Genomic DNA, 22,237 nt, shown 5'->3' with positions numbered 1-22,237 from the left:
CTTCTACCCTTACCCACAACCTCCGTACTCTCGTATCTAAGGTTATGCATGTCCTCGATAAGCTACAATGCGTCATATCCTGCCTAATCACTTATCTCCAATACTTCTTCCGCCTATCACTACCTCTCCCCGAACCCACTATATCCAGCCTCTTGCACCTCCCTATTGGGGCATCTACACATCCCTCTTCACATGCCCAAACCATCTCAATCTCCCTTCCTTCACCATATAGACCCAAACCATCTCAATCTCCCTTCCCTCACCATATAGACCATTCTGATTCGTCTGGAAAGTCCTCATCCTATCGCTCCTAGTATGCACTATGCCCATACAACCATCTCAACATCACTACCAAAAAAATGGGTTCTAGCTACAGTTTATTAGCCACAGTTCTAAAAACTGTGGCAAAATTAATAAGAAGTGTTAAGGTTTCTTACGAATAAGAGAACGTCGCTAAAATAACGTGGGCAAATTAAGCGGGTAGTATAATTTCATTCCCTCACTTTTTATTTCATTTTCCCCTATTTCTTTTCAACCAAAATCAGCCAAAACTCTTTTTCATCGAGAATCACCCAAATCTACTTCACCCAAAACCCTATTTCATCCAAAATCACACAAATCTGTTTTACCCAAAAAATTTCTTCACCCAAAATTAGCTTCATCCAAAATCACACTAATTGTTGCTTCACCCAAAATTGCCGCTTCACTCCAAATTTTTTTGAATGGTTCGAACAGTAGCGGAAAATTGTAGCCTTGCTTCGGATAGTAGCAGAAATGATAAATTCACTTTTTCATGTAATAAATCTTTGCTATCCAAGAGTTTCAATTCAATATTTTGTTCAATATTCAATGATTTCTTTGAGCGTTTTTGTTGTACAAAAATTTTGAAAAATCTCGAGTAAAGAAACTGTTTGGGAAGCCAAATTCCCCCTTATGCATGAATACAAAAGAAAATTAATGTTTTGTAATCTCTAAAATTTCTATAACTTTTGATGTTTTATTGTTCAAATTTCTACATTTTTAAAAATATATTTACTAATTTAGGTTTTTTGATTGTTAATTTTCAACTTTTGCTCTGTTATGAATTGTGTCCTGTTTTGAAGCTCTGTTATGATTCTCTAAAAATACTGTAAAGGAGATTGATTCCTCAAGCTCCACTAAGGTAAATAAATGTTAAGTTCAATGTTTATTGAAAACCAGCTTGCCAAGTATAGGAAGACTTTGACCATAATTAAGAGTTTTAGAGCCTCAGATTTATCGGTCCATTGAGTAGGTGACACCACTGGTATTGGTTGTACAATGTATGATTGTCTTTTGGGAAACACTTCAGAAATTCTGAAATACATTAATATATATGTGTTTTTTCGTTTGCCTAACTGCTTGTTGTTTTATGTCTAGAATGATTTAATCGTATAAAACATTAGCTTGCTTATCTGATAGTATTTTTTTCCTTAAAAGTTTATTTTATCTTCAGTATAGCATTTTATCTGTTGACTTGGCAGGTTGTTTTCATCCCTCCAGCTCCATCACATTCTCACATTTAAGCAATGGACATATCTGTTTAGGTTTGTTTCCTCATTTGATCTTAATTGCATCCTACGATGCAATAGTATAAATTATCAATGTGACATTTGAATACTTAAGGATGAAAAATGTGTATATCTTATAACAATATAACATGAGATGAGTGAGAAGCATTTCCCCCGTATTTCCACAGCATGACCATTTTACAACAATATATTTAGTTGGTACGACTATTGAATTGCAATTGTGTTAAGTGCCATGTTGTTCCCATGTTTCATCCTCGATTATGGTTCTCTGTTCTTTTCTTTTGTTTCAAGTAGTATGTTGCTTCTCAATAAGCAAGTTGAGTAAATATGAAATCTAGCCTAGATATGGTTATTTTGATTTGGCTCTATGGACTTATATTGCATTTTTTTGTTTGTGTATGTCTGTGTGTGAGCTCATGTTTGTGGAAACGAAGATGAAAACAAGTTCTTAGCGTTTAACATCTTGTTGGATACTTGGAAGCTTAAATTTGAGCCTCTTGATCAAATCTACTTGTTAAAACAATGAGATGAATTCAGGAGTATACCACTTGATTGCTCTAGTGTTCTGCCTCATGATTATATTTTGTTTTAGCAGTCACGTTGAAAATGTCTGATCTCTAAGAACATTATCGGAGTACCATTGATGTTGTCAATTGTTAGAATTGGTCACTAGAGTTTTCTGGTTATTTGAGATTGCTTTTTTAATTCAAACACTAGTAATCTTGAAATATACCTACCATTTTAGGTTAATGAGTCGTGTCAATTATTTCAAATTACACACTCCCTTTGTTTCAATTTTTGTGGCTTACTTTCCTTTTTAGTTTGTCTAAAAAAGAATGTCACTTTTTTGTATTTAGTAAGTTTTTAATTCGAAGATTCCTATTTAATCCCTAATGACACTACCTTATAAGAATGACATAACATACAAGATTCATAGGGTACTTTTGATATGTTATACATATCTTCAACTTTGTGGCCCATCAAACTAAGTTACATAAAATGAAAACAAAGGGAGTAGTATATTATAGTGCCGATTCTACAGTTATTCTAAAAGTATTTTTCTCTCTTTTCTTTTATTCTTGTTTCATAACTAGATCATCCTTCTACTTGTTGCCATCATTTAGCTCAAGGTTGGTTGAAGGTATTTGAAACAAAACTTTTCCTTGAAATGCAATGTAATTGCAATTGTGGTTCATGCCTGCAACAAATCTCCTAAAAATACATTATCAATTTTTTTTGCATAGTTCTCTAATCATGCTTATCTAAAACACATGATTACAAGGTTGCTTTCCTCATTCACTAAATATTTGGCGGATTTAATCCTTTTTCATTTTCTTTTCCTTGTAATTCTCTCATCTTTCTTGTTTTGAAAATTTGTGTTATGTCTCTAACATATGAACTGATTGTGTGTGCTTTCCTATAATCCTAATCTGTTTTATTTGCTGGTTTGCAGTTCTTGGGAGTTTAGTTTGATCTAAATGAATTTGTTACAGATCGTTACTCATCATACCATTCGGTGTTCAAGTATCATGTATATGATTTCTTCAAGGTACAATGCTTATCAATTGTGTTGCATATTGTTTGGCATCTCACATCTCACAAGTCAACTATTCTTTTGGTGCTTTTAACCTTTGATAACAATAAATATAACTAACATTTCAACCCTCCGAAATGGTTTTACCAATATCTTCCACTCATTTGATGGGACTGATGAGAACAGAAAGTGCCCTCTCCTTCCAAATTGAGAAAAAATGATGTATGCCTATCTTATAAAAAAAAATGTATGCCTACTCATATCTTTTTTTCTCCTTTATTCTAAATGTATATCTGATACTATCTCTTGACATCTGTCAAACTGTTGATCTTGGATTTCTCTGTGGAATTTGTTGAGTATGTGTTGGGTTCTTGCTGATATTTCTTTGTCCGTTTGACATATATTTTCATCGTATATGATAGCCTACAAATTTTATGTCTTTAATGTGCATTTATTCAACTGTGTAAATGTGTGTCTACATCTTGCTACAGCTGATTTTTTCAATTAGGAGGCACCTCAACATTGATTGACATGTGTAATTCCATGTTCATTGTAATCCATGTATCCACTTGGATATGACAAATGAAACATCATATTCAGTTAATAAAGAGTTTCCCTAGGACAAAACTATCTATTTAAATTAGTTTATCTAATTGTTGGCATAAATAAGGAATCTAACATGCGTTGTATGATTGGAGTTTATCATTGCTGTGAGGTCTAACTTGTTGCATCGTTGCTTTCGAATCTTTCAGGAGAATTGTTGAGCTTAAGGCAAATGAAGGAAAACAGACCCCGAAAGAGATACCATGTCTTGGTGCTTCAAATATTTATGGATGCCAATGTATATTTAGTTCCTTCAATAAGCACCTTAGATTCTCGTTGAATTGATATGTGGCCAGTTAATAAAAAAGACCATCTTGAGCATAGGATTTGTGTATTATGGTCAGTGTATTAGTGGATGCCTATCATATAATGCATTGGTTGCAGGGTATTGCTGGGAAATAATTGTAATTTTTTTTTAATTAAAAAAGTGTATTTAGCCACAGTTCAACCGTGGTAAATATATATTATGAACATTTTCAGTGGTCATATTTCGCCACGATCAACCGTGGCTAACAAACTGTTACCACGGACGCCTAAACCGTGGCTAATTTCCTGGCGACGCCCGTATAGGTACACCATCAACCGTGGCTAAATGACAGTGGCAAAGTCATGTTAGCCACAATTTTGTTACTATTTAGCCACAATTTTGCATGTTGCTAAAACCCGTGTTTTTTGTAGTGCATTCTCATTTTCCCACTTACATCTTCTGAACGTGAAAGTTCTTGACTAGCCAATACTTCGCCCCATACGACAAAATCGATCTAACCACTACTCTATAAAAATATACCTTTAAACTTTGGTGATACCTTCTTGTCACACAAAACTCATATGCAAACCTCCCTTTCATCCATGCCGCAATCTGATTGACTAATAAACATTAAAAAACAATTATTTGAAAAAAAAAAAAAAACTCAAAAAAATTTATAGTTTGAAAAATATAAATGAGGTTATATACAATTTTTGTTTGTCCATCACTTAGGTCCATGCATACAATTTTTGTTTGTCCGTCACTTAGGTCCATGATCTATCACAAATCACAAATAACCACCACAACAAACAAAAATTAGAAAGAACAAGTCCAAGGCAGAGCAATGGCGCATATAGCAGCAAGGGGCGTTTCCCAAATTTCCTCTTCAATATACATGCCGGAACTTCCACTCAAGTCTCAAAATCTACAGCCCTCGTCCGTTTTCCTCAAGAGATTCAGCGTAGCTCATAAAAGATTCAATCTTGTTAAAGCTACCATTGATGGGTCCCCAGCCCCAGCTCCATCCCCAGGTCTTTACTCTGCTAAACAATTCGAGCTCACCCCTGAAAACGTCGATATGGTTCTTGAAGATGTTCGACCTTATCTCATTTCTGATGGCGGAAACGTAGAGGTCGTTTCTGTGGAAGACGGTGTCGTTTCCCTCCAGCTTCAAGGTTAGTTTTTGTTTATCCAATTCACTTGATTTGTTGCTAGCACTTCAATATTACTCCATTAGTCATTAGTCGATTGAGGGATTATTTGTAGCAGGTATCAAGTTGTTGTCTTTCTGAGTCAGTTTGAACTTTTGTTCCTGTAGATGAAATGCTTGTATTGCCACAAAAATCAAGGTTTGAGTTGGACCTATACAGTTATGGATATCTATCACTAACCCATCCATCTTTCCTAATGAAAATTTGTTACTTTGCACTCCTTTAGACAAGAAATTTAACAATATTATCATCACTGATCACCTTGTACTTTAGGGAAGCTATTTCCGAGTCTATGCAAATTGTTAAAAGTTCTTTGGTTATCCAAGTCTGCAGCATAATAGAGCCATGCCAATGAATTTTTTGCTGGTGTCTGCATTTGTGTTTTCATTCTGGACTTAATTTGATGTGAAGATGGAATGTTAGAATGAGGCAAAAGGAACATATCTCTGAGAAGTTATTTGATTTTATCCATCGTAGGTTCTCGCAGAGTTACTATAGGACTTAGTTACCAATGTACTTTAAGTTTAGATGATGCTGATGATAGATTGTGATGTTAGTCCAGGAGAAGGCTCGGAAATCTGGCAAAGATGCGTCTAGTCTAGAGAATGCAGTTATGCATTATGCTACCTATTTTTTTTTGTTGATAAGGTAAGATTTTATTAAAACAGTATCTAACTGATACTGCAAAAGTACAGAGAATGCTGGCTTGATTACATTAAAATCCTAAACGGTCTAGCATGTCCATCATGTTTTTTGAATCCATAACAAAGTTTTTATCTTTCCAATAGGACAAGTGGTGCAAACAATTATATTTAACAGGCTGCAATTGTTCCTTTTTTCCTTCAAACATCTTTTATTTCTTTCCAAATAGTCCAAGCTATGCTAAGAGGAATAGCTCTCCAGATCTTCTTTAGGGATGCTTCTGGACATGCAGTTCCCCAAACTTCTTTAACACATTCTTGAACTTCATAGGACTTGTCCAATGGATTCCAAAGTTAGCAATGAACATGTTCCATACTTTCCAAGTAAATTCACAACACACAAGCATATGATCCACAGATTCACAAGCTTCCTCACACAAGTTGCATCTGCTGCACATTGTCCAACCCCTTCTCTTCAAATTTTCTTGAGTTAGACATGCTTCATGAGACACTAGCCAACCAAAGATGAACAACTTTCTTTGGGACCGTAGTCTTCCAGATCATCTTCCAAGGTCATTTTAGTACTTGCACTGGCTAAATAGCATCGACTATTTTATAGAATGAGCTGACACTAAGAGAACAATCACATTGCCGGTCCCAAGCCCCCAGAAAGGAGGGGGTTGCCAGGGGTCAATCGGATATAGTCTCTCTACCCCCATAAGGGTAGGGCTAAGGCTGCGTACATCTTACCCTTTCTCCAGAGTCAGACCTCACTTGTGGGATTACACGGGGTTTGTCTTGCTTCCCAGGTTAGGCTATTTTCTCTTTCTGGAATTAATGCTACTGATTGTATCTTCTGAATAAATAAATCAAATTCTTCCATTTCTCTGCCAAAGAGATTCCTTCTGAACTGGAAGTTCCATCCTGAATCAGTAAATATTTCAGCTAAGAGGACTTTTGGGTTATGTTAGAATATGAATAGGTTTATACAATCCTATTAGAATAGGAATAGGTTTATACAATCCTATAAGAATAGGAATAGGTTTATACAATCCTATTAGAATAGGAATAGGAATAGAAATAGAAATAGGAATACTAAATAGTATCCTACTTGGTAAAGGATTGTATTCTAGGGTCTATAAATAGGGTCTCAATGTAATACTGTAAACACAACAATTCAATAATATTCTTTTCCTATATTTCTCACATGGTATCAGAGCCTCTACGAACTTGGTAGAGAATTAAAGAGCTTCCGCTGCCGGCGGGTGGCACCCATATATGCTGCCCATCTGGCCAATGATTATGTTAGCAAAAGTTGGCTCACCATGCATCATTCTAGTGACTACTTTCCTATATCTAATTTGTGTAGCACCGTGCCATCATTCCGGTGACTGCTTTTTCATATTTAATTTGTGTAGCATCGTGCCATCATTCTGGTGACTACTTTTTCATATCTAGTTTGTGTAGCACTGTGCCATCATTCCAATGACTCCTTTTTCATATATAATTTGTGTAGCACCGTGCCATCCTTCCGGTGACTACCTTTTTTTTCATATTTGATTTGCGTAGCACCGTGCATCTCTCCGGACTACTTTTCATATTTAATTTGTGTAGTACCGTGGATTTTTCCGAACTATTTCTCATATCTGAGTAGCATAGCATCATGTGTCTTTTCAGTGACTTCTCAGATTTGATTTGCATAGTTCCATTCGTCTTTCCGGTGACTTCTTAAATCTGATTTGCATAGGGTTGTGCCATCATTCCAGCCCTACCCGTATAATTTTTCTTTTTCAGTAGGGTCGTGCCATCATTCCGACCCTACCCATATTATTTTTCTTTTTCAGTGGGGTCGTTCCATCATTCCGACCCTACCCATATTATTTCTCTTTTTCAATGGGGTCGTTCCATCAATTTGAATTATCCTATATAATTTCTATTTTCTAGTTGGGTCGTGACATCATTCCGACCCTACCCATATAATTTTATTTCTTAGATTGTGACCATCAAATCTAATACTCCGGCATATGAGCATGTTTCAGGCAGTTTTTCGGTGACTTGTTTAATATCGACTGTCTATTGATTCCAACATGAACCATGCACTTTATACTAGATTTTGAGCACTTACAATGTTCGCTGCATTGTGAAGAAGTCTATATGGAGCAACCACCTAATTTTGTTGCTCATGGGAGTTTAGTAGCCTTGTATGTTGATTAAGTAAGTCACTCTATGGTCTGAAACAGTCTTTGCAAGCTTGGTTTGGGAAGGTCCATCACTGTAATTTTATCACTCTGTGTTTTATCGTCATTATGCATCAAATTCAATATTTCATGAGAAGATCAAGCACATTGAAATTTATTGTCAATTTTGTGAAGTCGAGTGATCAACTCGCAGATGTCTCACCAAGACCCTCATCGGTCCTCGTGTTAATTACATTTGTAACAAACTAGGTACATGAATTGTATGCACTAGCTTGAGGGGGAGTGTTAGAATATGAATAGGTTTATACAACCCTATTAGAATAGGAATAGGTTTATACAATCCTATAAGAATAGGAATAGGTTTATACAAACCTATTAGAATAGGAATAGGAATAGAAATAGAAATAGGAATACTAAATAGTATCCTACTTGGTAAAGGATTGTATTCTAGGGTCTATAAATAGGGTCTCAATGTAATACTGTAAACACCAATTCAATAATATTCTTTTCCTATATTTCTCACAGGTTATAGGCCAATCTGTATAGGTTGGGAAATTGATTTTAGCAAACCAAAACCATCCCAGTTATCTTCCCCAGTCTGATTTTCTCCCATTGCCTACCCTCGTAAAACATACTTGTTGGATTCCTCCAAGAGATTGCAAATCTGTCTCCAAACAGCTACTCCATATGGCGTCTCCTCTGCTTTAGGTGCCCCAAAACCCTCTATTCCATAAATTACCTCTTTTCAGGGAATTTTTACCCCATCATTTAATCTCCGTAGCCATTTACAGAGCAAGCTTTGATTGTGAGCACTAAGATTTCTGACTCCCAGAGCCCCTTCCTTCTTATGTTTTGTCTCAAATCACAGTGCTCCACTTTACTAAATGAAAACTTCTCCTTTTTGCATTACCTTCCCATAGGAAATGCCTTCTGATCTTATTAATATTCTTCACCACACTAGCTGGCATAGGGTTCAGAGACATTAGATAGGTTGGAATGCTATCAACACACTATTTACTGATGTCAATCTTCCTCCAAATGATAGGTATTTGCTTCCATGGAGTCAACTTTCACACTTCTCAATTACACCACTCCACACAAAATTTAGTGCCTAAACGCAGTCCCAAACAGGTGGTAGGAAACTTTTCAATCTTGCAATTCATGATATCAGCCAGCATATTAATATCATCGTCAACATTCAAAGAAAACATTGAACTCTTAGCCATGTTGATTTTTACTGCTTCGAAAGGCAACAGAACCACCCTCAAGTGCAGCACTTGTTCTCTTTCAGCCTCACACATCAACAAGGTATCATCAGCATAAAGACTATGAGAAGTTTCTATAGAATTTCCTGAATGACCTGCAATTTTAAAACCTTTTATCCAGCCACTTCTCACAGCAGTTTTTATAATCTGACTCAACCTCCATAACTAAAAGAAATAAGTGGGAGAAAGTGGGTGACCTTGTCTCAGGCCTCTTTGAGAATTAAACTAACCCACTGGTACCTAGTATCTTGATGCGAGATTGCGATCAACAGTGCACAATGAGTCCATTGAGGGTAGTTTAGTGAATTATGTTCTCCCTGCCAGGGTTGTGAGGGGCTTACTAAGTTATAAGTTGAAAATTTTAGGAGGATGGTGTAATTCATAAATATATGATGCTACATCTCCTAGTAAACAACAAAGTATAAGCTCTGGAAGGCTATGGTCCCCACTCCATCCTTGAATGTATGCGAACAACTTTAATGATACGGGGATGCATACATGCAGCAACAATTGGGGAAAAGAGTACTTGTATCCTGATTCTGTAGTCTTGGTTTTGAGTAAGCACTGGATTAGAGTTGACATTATGTGTGCTGCAGAGAGATGAACCCAAGAAACTAGTGTCGAAGTTCCTATTTACAAAGTTTGAGATTTAATAAACTAAAAGCAAGTCTCATATGAATTTTTGACTCAGTATATACTACTGCCTCCCTTCCACTTTGTTTGGCACTATTTCGTTATTCGTCCGTTCAGAAAATAATGCCACATTTGACATTCCTATATTTTCTTAAGGAGAAGATTTTATAAAAAAAATTGTTATGGCAAGTTCTCAAGACAACAAATTTCAGAAGTTCTATAGCCACACAAATATTATAGCACACTTAAGATCACAAAGTTTGATAGTCTTTCTCTCTTTACTAAACTTTGTGCACGCCAAACTATGACAAACAAAGTGAAACGGGGAGTGGGGTGGGGTGGGGTGAGTAACTATTTTAAAGGGGGGGGGGGGGGGAACTGCAGTTGGAAGCACCAAACTATGTTGTACGGCAATCGCTACTTGCTCCTTTGATTTGATTTAGTTTATTTTCTGTAAAATACTTGCTAATAGATTAGATAATGTTGTTCTTCCCTCAATAGGGAATTAAATGAGTCTCCGAGCTTAACAGTTCCAAGCCAGCCTAAGCTTGCAGAAAATGCTTGCCCAATAAGGTAAGCCAAATGGAGTTATGAATAATGGACATTTATTGATTAATGTTCATTGAATTTTTTTGTAATAATTAATTTTCAGATATTTATACTGGTTAACAACCAATTCTTCTCTCTTATTTCTGTTGAACACTTCCAAAACCTACGCATGCTTTAGTAGCCCCTAAACAAGGTAAAGATAATAGGATAGAGATCTTTATTTCCTCATGCCTCTTGATAGCTTTCTATCTTCCAGTATACTTCTCTGGAGTGGCTAAGCAGAACTTGCTTAGCGTAAAGCTAAAATATTTAATTAAGATAAGCTTGTAACATTTGTTTAAAGATCAGGTTTCTGTTTTTCTTTCTTGTGTTTAGAGTGTATTTTTCTCAGAGTGTAAAATATAGTTTCTATTTTTATTGAGACATTATTAGTAAATACTTCCCTCTCTCCCTCATAAAAAAAGTTTTTCCCCCCAAGTGCCATCATAAAGAAAGTTAGGCCCGCAATGTGGGGGATAAATAAATGTGTCCTCTCTCACAGTTTAAACTTTTCAACGGTTGGGGTGGTTTAAAATTCTATAATTTCAATTTTCCAATGTTTGGCAGAACCCAAAGAGAGGAATATTATAACAAAGGGTAATATTAAAAAACTCAGCAAAATACCAAAAGTACAGAAGAAGGTTAAAACGCAACATTTAATTTAAAATAGAAGAAAAAGATAGACAGAGTACAAACTTCGTAGCAAATCATTATTCATGGCTCTGACTTAAAAACCATATACATCTAAATACCAAAGAAGAATATCAGAGGAGGGAGGAGTAACTGGAAATAATAAAATGTATAGGGAGAGAGGATCAGATGATTCATTACATACCAATCAGGATTTATCCTGTCAATAGATTTGAATCCGGAATTCAATTGTTAGCTTACTTCATGTGAATGATCAATAGTTGTTTCATGGAGTGAGGAGTGAGGAGTGAGGTGCCATTTGGTGTGTGCTGCTAGAGTTGGAGGGTAATGGTGGGCCCTTTGGAACATGTCTTGAGCAACATAACTGTTCAACAAAATCTCAAAAAGAAGAAATGGTTGTCAACCGCCATGATATTTCTCCTTAAATGTGCTAACGAGTTTGCTTAAGAAATTTCTGATACATTTATGGTGACGTTTGGATTCATAAAGGCTTAATATTTTGTATGCAATGGATATAGGAGCGTGTGAGAGTTGTCCTAGCGCAACAACTACAATGAAGATGGGGATTGAAAAGGTACTCAAAGAAAAGTTTGGAGAAGCCATCAAGGATATTCGCCAAGTATACAATGAACAAGTAGTTGAAACCACTGCTGAGGTGAATATTTGCAAATTCAGGTGCTAATAGATGATATTGCATTCAAAATGTCTAACTAAGAACTCATGTTCCTGCAGGCTGTGAATGCTCACCTCGATATATTAAGACCTGCCATTAAAAATTTTGGTGGTAGTGTGGAAGTTTTATCAGTTGAGGAAGGCAATTGCAATGTGAAGTATGTAGGGCCTGAGTCTATTGGATCAGGAGTCAAAGCAGCAATCAAAGAAAAGTTCCCCGATATTGTCAATGTTGTGTTCACTGACTAGCTTGCTTCGCGACAGTATTTTGAGAAGTTCTTTTGAACATACTGTGAAGTTTAATGCCAATACTATTGTCTGTTATGTAGGAGAGATGTATAATCCCAACCATTTCGAGCAAACTTACAGTACATGTTCACTATGTAAAGAAACAACAGTATGGATGAAGTGGCTAAGTTTCTTCCCACCTCCACTATTATGTATTGATCATGAGGAGATTATGAAAAATAAGTATTTTTTACAATTCAACTATGCTGTTCGCATTAATAATGTAGGTCATTGTTGCAAATCAATTGTGCAGAACATCTGAATTTTCTCTCTAACTTGATCTGGTCTCCTATTAAAACATGCACAAACAACGTTGAAAAACTCATCTTACTTCATCAAATTAGGGCCAGGAAATAATATGGAAGTAAAGATATCAGGCTTGTAAGAGTTGTGTTGTTGTCTATTAGTTTGAGTTGATTATTGGCCTCAATTATTAGATCTATATATGAAATGCTTTAAAAGTATGTAATTGAATTTTTTCCTCATGTCCTGTAGTTTGCGATGTTACCAAGCAAGAAGAAGATTAGATATGAAGAGGTGCTTATCAGAAAAGGTCACAACCATTTAGAAAAGTCACAATCCATTGGAAAAGTCGTAACCATTGGCACCTTTTAAAACCCAACGAAATTTGATGCCATGTTGTAGGAGATTGAAGCAGACAAAGGTTGAAAACAGATATGGAGAAAAAAGGTACTGATGGAGGGAATGAAGAGACCAACAAACAAATAGCAGAATTAAAGCAAAAACTGTCCCTGATTAATTCAAGGAAGGAGGCAAAGGAACGCGAAGTTGATGATTTAAAGGCGAAGCTTAAGGAAATTCAAGAAGAGATGAAGAAGATACGTTCGAGTCTTGCTAAATAAACCTCTGTAACTGCAAACATTGATGGTTTCTCTTTAAGTATGGGTTGCTACCATTTCATGATTAATGATATGTAATAGTATAATCGGAATCCGTTTCCAGTTTTTTTATCTTCTGTTTTGTTTAAGATTTTCGTCTACATGCATCATGTTCTAATTACAGAAAATTTTCTCATGTTTTTAAATTTTTATTATCCTGCTTAATTTACTCAATTTTTCAGCGTACCCTTCATTAAGATTGTCATTTGTTGAAATATTAGGAGATGACATCTCAAATGGTGACTAAATAACTTAGAAAGACACTGTGATTAAGCATGAAAAATATCTAGCAAAGATAAAACTTTGTTTCTCTTTTTGTATACGTTAACCATGTAAATTACCCGCTCTTGGTGCGGTCATAGATAATGACATCGTAATAATACTTTGATAATATCCAAATATATAATAAAATAACTTAAAGTTCATTTATTGTAAAAAGTAAAAGTGAAGATAATATCATCGAACAAAAATGAAGAGATTTTCAATAGTGTCACGTACCCATTAAACAAGTAATTTACGTTAGAGCTTTAAAAAGGTATTTTTTATTTGATAGTCACAATTAAACCTTCACTAATTTTATAAAAAAATGTTTAAACTTTTGAAGTATAGGTTGGTAGAATCCACTTCATACCAAAAATATCACTTTATATATAGATTACGAAGAAACAAAATTACTAAATTTAACTTCATAAAATTCTTAACATGTAGAAAGGATTATCATCTAATAATTCAAAATTTAAAGATATATCAATGGAGATTAATATCATGAAGCTTAGCCTCAATTTAATCAGTAAGATAACTAAGCTAAAGTTGTATTTTATTCTCTTTAAGACATATTCTCTTTCAGTTTGCATGCTGACTCCATACAATGTATAGATCATCTCCATTCAGGAGCATTTGGTTACCTGTAGAACAAATGAAATAAAACACAAAACACAACCAATACATGTCCCTGGACATTTGAGTGCATAAATTAATACATCTATGTAACTACACTACTATGTAGTTTTACATCCATAAGATACAAGAACCATTTCTATATATGAAAAGAAGATAATCCGGAAAGAGAAGCAGCAGCATCAAATATATTATGGTTCTCAATCACTACACTTTCCGTTTCAGCTTCTATGCAGTGTCAACTCATACCAGTCCATCCTGGTAAGCAATTTAAACGCAACTAAAGCACAACTACTTTGATGTGTTAATACAGAAACAGCCAACAACGGCTCAATAATTTAGTGACATGCCAAAGAGACACGGTAGAAAGGTGAGGTTAACATGCTAATCACAACTATAAGATACAGATGTATATACAGACTGCGGGGACTGTACTCTGATGCAAAGGAGGACCTGATCTCCATAGGCATTAGAGGGGCATCTTAACATTTTTGTGCCACTCAAATTAGACAGCCACATTTGAAATTTTGGAAGGCTGGATCATGTTTCATTGCTGGAGCAAATTCAAAAAGGCGCAGAACACATGACAGAGTTGATTCAAGCAGCTTATTATACAGCTCCTTGTAGCTTTAGTCCTGAGTACACAGCAGAGGAAAGACAGATGTAGATGAGATTAAGAAAATTTACTACTAAGCAAGCAAAAGATTTAAGCTATTTGGTACTATCCTATGGCTAAATTTTCAAGCACTACTCCAAATAAAGGCAGGCATTGAGATGGACAATGCACTAACCCTCCAATTCATCCATCTGAAGTTTTTAACTTGCGAGGCCGTTTTGACTGTGCTGGTGAAGATGGAACTTCTGATAATCGTCCAGGCCCCTGGATCCCCAAATCAACATGGTAGACTCTTAGAACTGTTTGGATTAATTTGAAGATTCATTAAAAATACTAACGACACATACCTTGCGTTTCTGGTCCTTTTTACCAGCTCTTTCCCCTATACAACATGAAAATTATTGGCACAAAAGATGATGTTTGAGTTTGAATGAAACAGAGAGAACAGTTTGATCATAATGGAGTAAACCTTTAACAGAGGACAGCCCAAGTACTTCTGTCATTTGCTTACCTCCAAAACTTGTAGAATCGGGAATGAATGTTCTATCTTGGTCCGTAGCACGTTGCGCACGCTGTCAACAAGCAGATATCAACTTCATTACTCACAAACAAAAAGATATATTTTTATCTAATTCATCTCATGGAACACCAAAAACTACTTAAAACAAATATAGTTTTTTAGAAAAAGGAAAGAGGTTGGTTACAGAGTTATAAGCAGCATCCTCACCTTAGGAGGTGTACCAGGTGTTTCAGAATATGAACCTTCCCGATAAGATGAGCCTTCTGCCTCCTTGTATTGTACCTGATTTTCAAGACAAGCATTATAAAAATTGGGTCATTGGCCTCTTCTGATAAGAAAGAAGTGAAAACTGTCGTCATTGAAGCTCTAACCTTACAAATGAGGCAGCTCCAAACACATGTGAAAACAATACATACACAGAAGGGGGGAAATGGTTTTGAACCAAAATGTGTGTGTGTGTGTGTGTGAGAGAGAGAGAGAGAGATGAAAATGGAAGTCCATCTAATCAGAAATGATGGAAAATAATATACTGCAAAAGCATAAGAGACAAATTGGTCAGATAAACGTCAAACTCTTATTGGGATATCTAACATATACTTGTGTCAAATATCCCATTTTTATTTGCCTTGGTGATGGATAAATTAACACGAAAAATTCAAGGTGAGGTGCCATGGTGTAGGTTATTTAGGATAACATAGTTCTCATTGACGAGACTCGCGGCGGAGTTAATGCTAAGTTGGAGGTTTGGAGACAAACCATAGAGTCTAAAGAATTCAGGTTGAGCACAACCAAGACAAAGCATTTGAGTGCAAGTTCATAATGCATGAAGCTACTGTGAAAGTGAGACTTGATACACAAATCATCCAAAAGAGAGGAAATTTCAACTACCTTGAGTTTATTATCCAAGGAAATGGAATTGATGAGGATGTTATTCACCGTATTGGTGCAAGGTGGATGAAGTGGCTCACATCTAAAGTCTTGTGTAATACGAAGTTGCCACTAAAACTTAAAAGGCAAGTTCTACAGAGTGTTATTTAGATCAACTATGTTGTATGGAGCGGAGTTCTGGCAAATCAAGAACTCTTACATTCAGAAGAAGAAAGTTGTGGAAATGACGATGTTGCGATGGATGTGGGGGGATACTAGGAGATATAAGATTAAGAATGAGGATATCTGGGACAAGGTAGGAGTGTCTTCAGTGGAGGACAAGATGCATGAAGAAAAATTGAGATGGTTTGGGCATGTGATAGGAGATGCACAGATGCCCCAGTGCGGTGGTGTGTGAGAGGTTGGGTATGAATGATTTTAGGAGAGGTAAAGGTAGACTGAAGAAGTATTGGGAAGAGGTGATTAGACAGGACATGACAAAGTTTCAGCTTACTGAGGATATGACCTTAGATAAGAGGGTGTAGAGGCCACATATTAGGATAAAAGAGTAGTAGGTAGCAATGCATTGTCTTGTTGTCCGTTCATATTAGTAGTCATAGAATTACTCTTGTAGTTTCTTGTCCTTCGATTTCTGTTACTATTTGTTGATTCATTGTACCTCGATTATCGTATTGTTTCATTGTAGTTGTGTTTTTGTTATTATCTGATGTTTCTTGTCATTTTGTAACTTCTTTTTCTAGATTGCTTTGGATTGTTTTTCCTTGAGCCGAGGGTCTATCGAAGACAAACTCTCTACCTCTGAGGTAGGGGTAAGGTTCGTGTACTTTACCCTCCCCAAACTCCAATTTGTGAGACTACAGTGGGTGTGTTTTAGTTGTTGACATATGCTTGTGTTTCTTTCTCCTAGATAGTGTACTTCTTCGCCAGCGAATTAATAGAAGTTGAATGGTTTTGAATTGCTGCTAAGTAGTTGTTTGATAGCTAGTTGAGGATAGGTTTTTGACTTGTTAAAGAACTTATATTATTATTATTACTACAATATATTAACTTATTTTTAACATTAATTTTATTTAGTATGATGATGATATGAATTGAGCTTGAATGAAAGTGAGAATTCATTAAGCCGATCTAAACTTGTTTGGGATTGAGATGTGTTGTTGTTAATCATTTGATATATGCGGCAAACTATTCTGTGTGAGCAACTGAGGACCCAGAATTCTAAGACTCAGCCAATCTTCACTTGAGTACACAACTCCAGGGTTTGCCTACGCTAGACAATGATATTTAACCAGAGATGCTTCATTATGAAACAAAACATAAGGCAACACAAAGACGACATTTTTAAATGATATTCAAACAGTCGTAAAATGTTATCTCAAAATGTTCTTTAGTCTAAACTCTATAGCCAAACTGAACTCATGACCAAGAAAATTGTTGAAAGCATACACTAATAAAATAAAATGGCAAATACCTGCTTTTGAAGATTTAACAGGGTTAGTATCTCTTTCCTTAGTTCAAGATGCTCCGCACAGACAAGTTTTGTTGGGACCTTTGGCTTCAAATTAACCTACAGATGGGAAAAAAACATAGCCTTCCCAGTCAAATTAGTGAGGAAATATTCATCATTCTATAAGGCAATTAAACCAGCAGGGACAAGAAAGAAAAGAGAAGTGCCTAGGAACATCAAAATTGGTGTGAGAAAATGTAAAACTTGTGCCACACGTAAAATTGTAATTTGACAGCACAAGTCTGGATAATTAGATAACTGAGATTTCACGATGTAATAGAACTTGATCCACATGTAAAATGGCACCCCAACAACACAAGTCCTGATCATTAGACAACTGAGATTGCACCTCTGATGATGTGTTAAAAATCTGGCCAGGATAAACACCACACTGGTTCCAAAGTATATATACAACAACAAAATAAACAAATTATAGAGAAGAAACAAACCCCAAGGTCTTGTAAAGTTTGTTCAACCCGTTTGATTGTCCGAAGTCCAGCTGAAGAGCTCGCAGCTTGCACCATTTGCTCTAGTCCATATGTTCTCAAATACACGCGCAGCTGAAAGTTTTCAGTTAGTGAGTAGATTGATATTTGATATTATGCGGATATGATTTTAAGTATTTTTACTTTCTCCACAAAATTAGTTTGAGTCAATAAGGAACTTCTTGGGCCTTCTGAAGATCAGTTTTTTTTTTCCCTAAAGGAATACAACTTTCTATAACAAATGGACCCAATACTTACTAAAATAGGTTCCTGCAGGTGTCTAAAATCCTAGTCACCTCACATCTCCCCTTTGACATTCTATAGACTATAACACAGATTACATACACAGCAAACTACAACATGACCTATAAATGTACACATGACCTATAAAGATCAAGGGAAGTTTGACTGGATCGTCCAAGTTAAAGGAACTTCGATGTTTTTTAATATAAGCAGGAAAGAATGACAGAAAGTGGATAGTAGAAATCTTATTCTCAAACATACCATGCGAAGAGAAGCCAAAGTGGAAGCAGTCTCTGACACTGGAGGTGCAGCAATCCCAGACGGTAATTGAGCATTTGGGGAGGTTGATATTACATCAATACCAGCCTTTTCAGCACCTTCAGGAGCAGCATCTGACACATCGGGAAGTTCTGTTTCTTCAGCGGCCTGAGAACATGCAATAACCTGGTTAGTGCTGGTTTTCAAAATGATAAACAGGGTGACGGACATCCAATAACTATATCTTCCCTGGAAGAATGTCCCAGGTAAAAGTAGCCCTAGAACTCTTACCTTAGCAGCTTTTCGTGACTCGGATATTCTTTTTGCTTCAGCAAGAACCTAAGACCAAGGTTCGAAGGGCAGGTTACTGATTTAGAAAGAACAAAACAAACAAATACATATAATTATGCACATGCGTTATCAAGAGGCTCCATTTAAGAACTACGACATACAGTTAAAGATGGGATGATGTCTAAATTTCATCAAGGAGGGCATTCATTTAGAAAGGGAAACTAGGGACAATAAGTAACAGTATGCACAAACCTCTGCATCCCTACGCTCCTGATGCTTTGTTTGTGAGAGCACCATGGACAGTGCACGTTTTCGCTCAACCTCTTGAGAGGCATTGTAAGGCTCCTATGGTGTTGTAAGAAAAAAGTTAGAAATACCACAAGAAACTGAAATTTGTAGGACAAAACACCAGTTAAAGGACATAAACTTGGAGAAGAAAGTGGGGTAAGGAGGTGGTATTGCTCCAAAGAAGTAAATCAGAAAGAAAAATAGTCCTCAGTTGAGAAAACCACAACTGTTAACTGACCTTAACAAGGGGATGTCCAGCAACATCGGCAGGAGATGGTGCCCTAGCAATTCTAATAGCACGAGACACTACATACGACAAGGTCCAAAACCATCATGAAAATAAAAAGATATTTGGAGTTACTAATCATATAGAGCGTAAAAGCTAAATTAGTTTAAGCAATTGATAAACAACGAGCATTTTAGAATACCACTGTAATAACGGTCCTTCAGTTCCTCAACTGTACGATTTGAAGGGAACCTATCAGCTATGATAACGAAACGGAGATCAAACCTCTTGCACAGGTCAAATAATTGATCCGTCTCTTCCTTGGTCCATGACTAACATGTGAGAATAAGTAAGTGAGTTAACAAAGATATAAGGAATTGAAGAGACAATAACTAATTCCATCCAATGACATAAGCATCTGTCCTGACAAGGGAGAATGCATGGAGATTACAAGCACAATCCAAGACCAGTTCTCAACAAATATAAAAATGATTATTTGTAAGTTGCTGAAGATATCAACAAAGATAAAATATGAATATTGGTAGCAAGATACTTCATATCACGTCAAGCAATTGAAAATATTTCTGCAAAAGCTACAAAATAAATGTCACAATTGGGTAATTACATAACATGATATTAACAGTCATTCAATAAACCATTACAGATATGAACAGTCATTCAATAAATGACTACAGTGAGGGTGCTATTACAAGATTCTAACAGAGTTTTAAGTTCAACTCAAAAAAAGATAAGGCTGATGATTCTTGATACTGCCTCTTCCCAAGTAGTGATAACACATATAACTTCAGATACTATTTTGATACTTACAGGATTGGACAAGAACTTCTCATACTCCTCATCAGTATACTCGATCACATCCACCGACTGCAGCCATCAGACAGAGCAGATTTAATACCATATATAGAAGAACCCTCAGGAACAAGAAGAATCCTTGATATACCTTATTATACTTGGCAAACGAATAGTCACCTGTAGGCGGAACACCATTAACAACTCTGACCTGGGATTTATTAAAGCCAAATGAGTTTCATGGGTTGATGGTTTGTCAGTTACTTTAAGCAGATTCTAGATCAGTAGGGACACATACCCAATGATAAAGCTGTAAGTTATCTTTTCTAGCAGAACTTGTGAACGGAAGCCATTGCCACGTAATCTGAATAGAAAATAAGAAGAATTTATTAGTTTCTCTTAACATCAAGAAGAAGCACCATTAAGAAACATCCACTAGCGAAACAAAACTTTGTTAGGGTATTAAACAAAGAAGACATCCAGATGACCTACTATTGAAAATAAGTTGTGAGGATTTGCAATTAGCTGGAACTGCAAATCAACTTAGTTCCAAAAGCAATTATAACAAGTTAGAAATTATGATGGATTGATTATTGTCATGTCGCTAGTCCATTCTGGAGAGAAGATAGGAAGCTCTTCTACTATGCTATATATGCGGAGGAGAAAGATTCAAAAGCTATTGAATAAAATTGCTTTCCATTTTGGTCCTACTTTCTTCTGTTCTTGCTTCAACATCCACATATTCTAGAGTTTATAGCTACTTTCATGCTACTCTGAGTACATACCATAACGCATTAGCAAGGAATTTCAACAGAGACAAAGCTCCATCGATGAAAGCAATCATGCCATGACTCAACCACTTCAAAACAAACTACAACGAGTTTTTTTTATGACACCAGATATGAGAATTACTTAGAGATATTGTCGAAGCAAAAATCAAATGCTTAAAAAGAAGTGGGCCCAGCAAAGGTATTGTCAATCCAACAATCATGGATTTCTGGTTACTTTTCTGCAAAGTAAGATACCTCAATCTCATCTCCACCTAGTATTCACAATCCTCCAATTAAGTCTCAATCCTAACTTAATTAAGGTGAGCAACTCTTGTACTGATCCAGCTCTATTCAGGTTCAGTATTCAGAGCATTCCTTATAACATTTAACTATTTAACAATGCCGGAGCTACAACTTACAATTCTACCCAACAGCAAAAGAATTAGCTTTGAAAAAAACATAAAAGAAACAGAATTAAGCAAAGGAACCTTTTCGGACTCCGAAAGAGCTCGCCTTTTCAGCTGATTGATATCAATAGAAGGCATAAGAGGTGCAATACCACCTGTAAGTGCATAAACCTGAAAACCCCAAAAAAGGAAATCAGCAACTCTCGAGCCGTACAATGCACAGTATGAGGAAAATGAGAGGAATAACAAACTTACTTCTCGCGAAATGCCATCAGGTTTCCTTTGAGACTCTTTCTGAGGCCTCGACTTCTTTTCTTGGGACATTAAAGGTCCATTTTTAGGCAATCCTAAGATGTCCTTCGCATCCATAATGAATTGTTTCTGAGAAATTAGGGTTTTCTGTATGATAAATTAGTACAAAACCTTCAACAAATTAGGGTTTTTGAGTGTGAAGAATTGAAGAATATAGCAGAAAACTAGTTTCCAAGGGAATGGGAATATGAATTCAAGGGAAAAAAAGAAGAAGAACGATCCGTTCCCCTTTTTGAGCGCGAAATCGAAGAACAGATATGCTTTTTGGAGAGGACCGGGCAAATATCCGGGTCGATCGACGAACTGACCCAGGCCCAGTTAATTGGGCCTTCGCTTGTTCCAACTATTCACTGTAATGGGATGGGCCGCATTTTTTCCCCAATCTGGAATGGGCTTTTGAGCCAACAGCTCGTTTGTTCAAGGGATTGGATTTAAGTTCGTTGGAACATTTCGAGTTTTCGGTTTTGAGTTTTGAGTATTAATAACCTCAATTCACATAATAATGTATAATTTTCTACCATTAATAAGAACAGAGGTCACTCTATCGTTCGTGCCATGTATTAAACTTTACTCATGAAATATTTTTCATTTTTATCTAGATTAACAGTCACCGGAAATACATAGTATTAGAGATGACAAGAAATTAGTTAATGTTAATCAATGAAATAATATAATGTTATTTAGGATAATTGATTATTTAGGATCCTTATAAAAGTTTTTTAGCTTCGTCTTTTTAACA

General features: G+C 36.0%; 2 protein-coding genes across 2 annotated transcripts; one reads left to right on the top strand and one right to left on the bottom strand.

Annotated features, from left to right (window-relative positions):
- The first annotated feature begins 4,698 nt into the window (after positions 1-4,698).
- LOC125847149 (nifU-like protein 1, chloroplastic) lies at positions 4,699-12,220 on the top strand. Its single transcript, XM_049526836.1, has 3 exons — positions 4,699-5,109; positions 11,640-11,776; positions 11,854-12,220. The coding sequence occupies exons 1-3, from the start codon at positions 4,779-4,781 to the stop codon at positions 12,040-12,042; spliced, it is 657 nt and encodes a 218-aa protein (XP_049382793.1). The 5' UTR covers positions 4,699-4,778; the 3' UTR covers positions 12,043-12,220.
- Positions 12,221-14,037: 1,817 nt separating this feature from the next.
- LOC125847120 (SWR1-complex protein 4) lies at positions 14,038-21,725 on the bottom strand. The gene is made up of 17 exons (XM_049526816.1): positions 21,442-21,725; positions 21,268-21,357; positions 20,308-20,373; positions 20,161-20,220; positions 20,028-20,084; positions 19,402-19,531; positions 19,212-19,279; positions 18,938-19,030; positions 18,686-18,733; positions 18,398-18,562; positions 17,858-17,968; positions 17,373-17,468; positions 15,221-15,295; positions 15,005-15,065; positions 14,841-14,875; positions 14,669-14,757; positions 14,038-14,512 (listed from the first exon to the last, which is right to left on the bottom strand). Exons 1-16 carry the CDS (start codon positions 21,553-21,555, stop codon positions 14,677-14,679), a joined length of 1,350 nt encoding a protein of 449 aa, XP_049382773.1. The 5' UTR covers positions 21,556-21,725; the 3' UTR covers positions 14,038-14,512; positions 14,669-14,676.
- Between the last annotated feature and the right edge of the window lie 512 nt (positions 21,726-22,237).

The sequence above is a fragment of the Solanum stenotomum genome, chromosome 1 (genome assembly GCF_019186545.1).
Source record: "Solanum stenotomum isolate F172 chromosome 1, ASM1918654v1, whole genome shotgun sequence".
NCBI classification, from domain to species: domain Eukaryota; kingdom Viridiplantae; phylum Streptophyta; class Magnoliopsida; order Solanales; family Solanaceae; genus Solanum; species Solanum stenotomum.
The sequence above is the reverse complement of the archived record's forward strand: the minus strand, read 5'-3'. Positions and strand labels throughout refer to the sequence as shown.

Bases quoted from the DNA above. Each gene is read 5' to 3' on its own strand.
- LOC125847149 (XM_049526836.1), top strand. From the start codon at position 4,779: ATGGCGCATATAGCAGCAAGGGGCGTTTCCCAAATTTCCTCTTCAATA. The intron at 5,110-11,639 runs GTTAGTTTTTGT...CAATGGATATAG, and splicing joins CGTTTCCCTCCAGCTTCAAG to GAGCGTGTGAGAGTTGTCCT. The intron at 11,777-11,853 runs GTGAATATTTGC...ATGTTCCTGCAG, and splicing joins TAGTTGAAACCACTGCTGAG to GCTGTGAATGCTCACCTCGA.
- LOC125847120 (XM_049526816.1), bottom strand. From the start codon at position 21,555: ATGGATGCGAAGGACATCTTAGGATTGCCTAAAAATGGACCTTTAATG. The intron at 19,532-20,027 runs GTAAGTATCAAA...CTCACATGTTAG, and splicing joins AGAAGTTCTTGTCCAATCCT to TCATGGACCAAGGAAGAGAC. The intron at 18,734-18,937 runs GTTTGTGCATAC...CCTTGGTCTTAG, and splicing joins AGGAGCGTAGGGATGCAGAG to GTTCTTGCTGAAGCAAAAAG.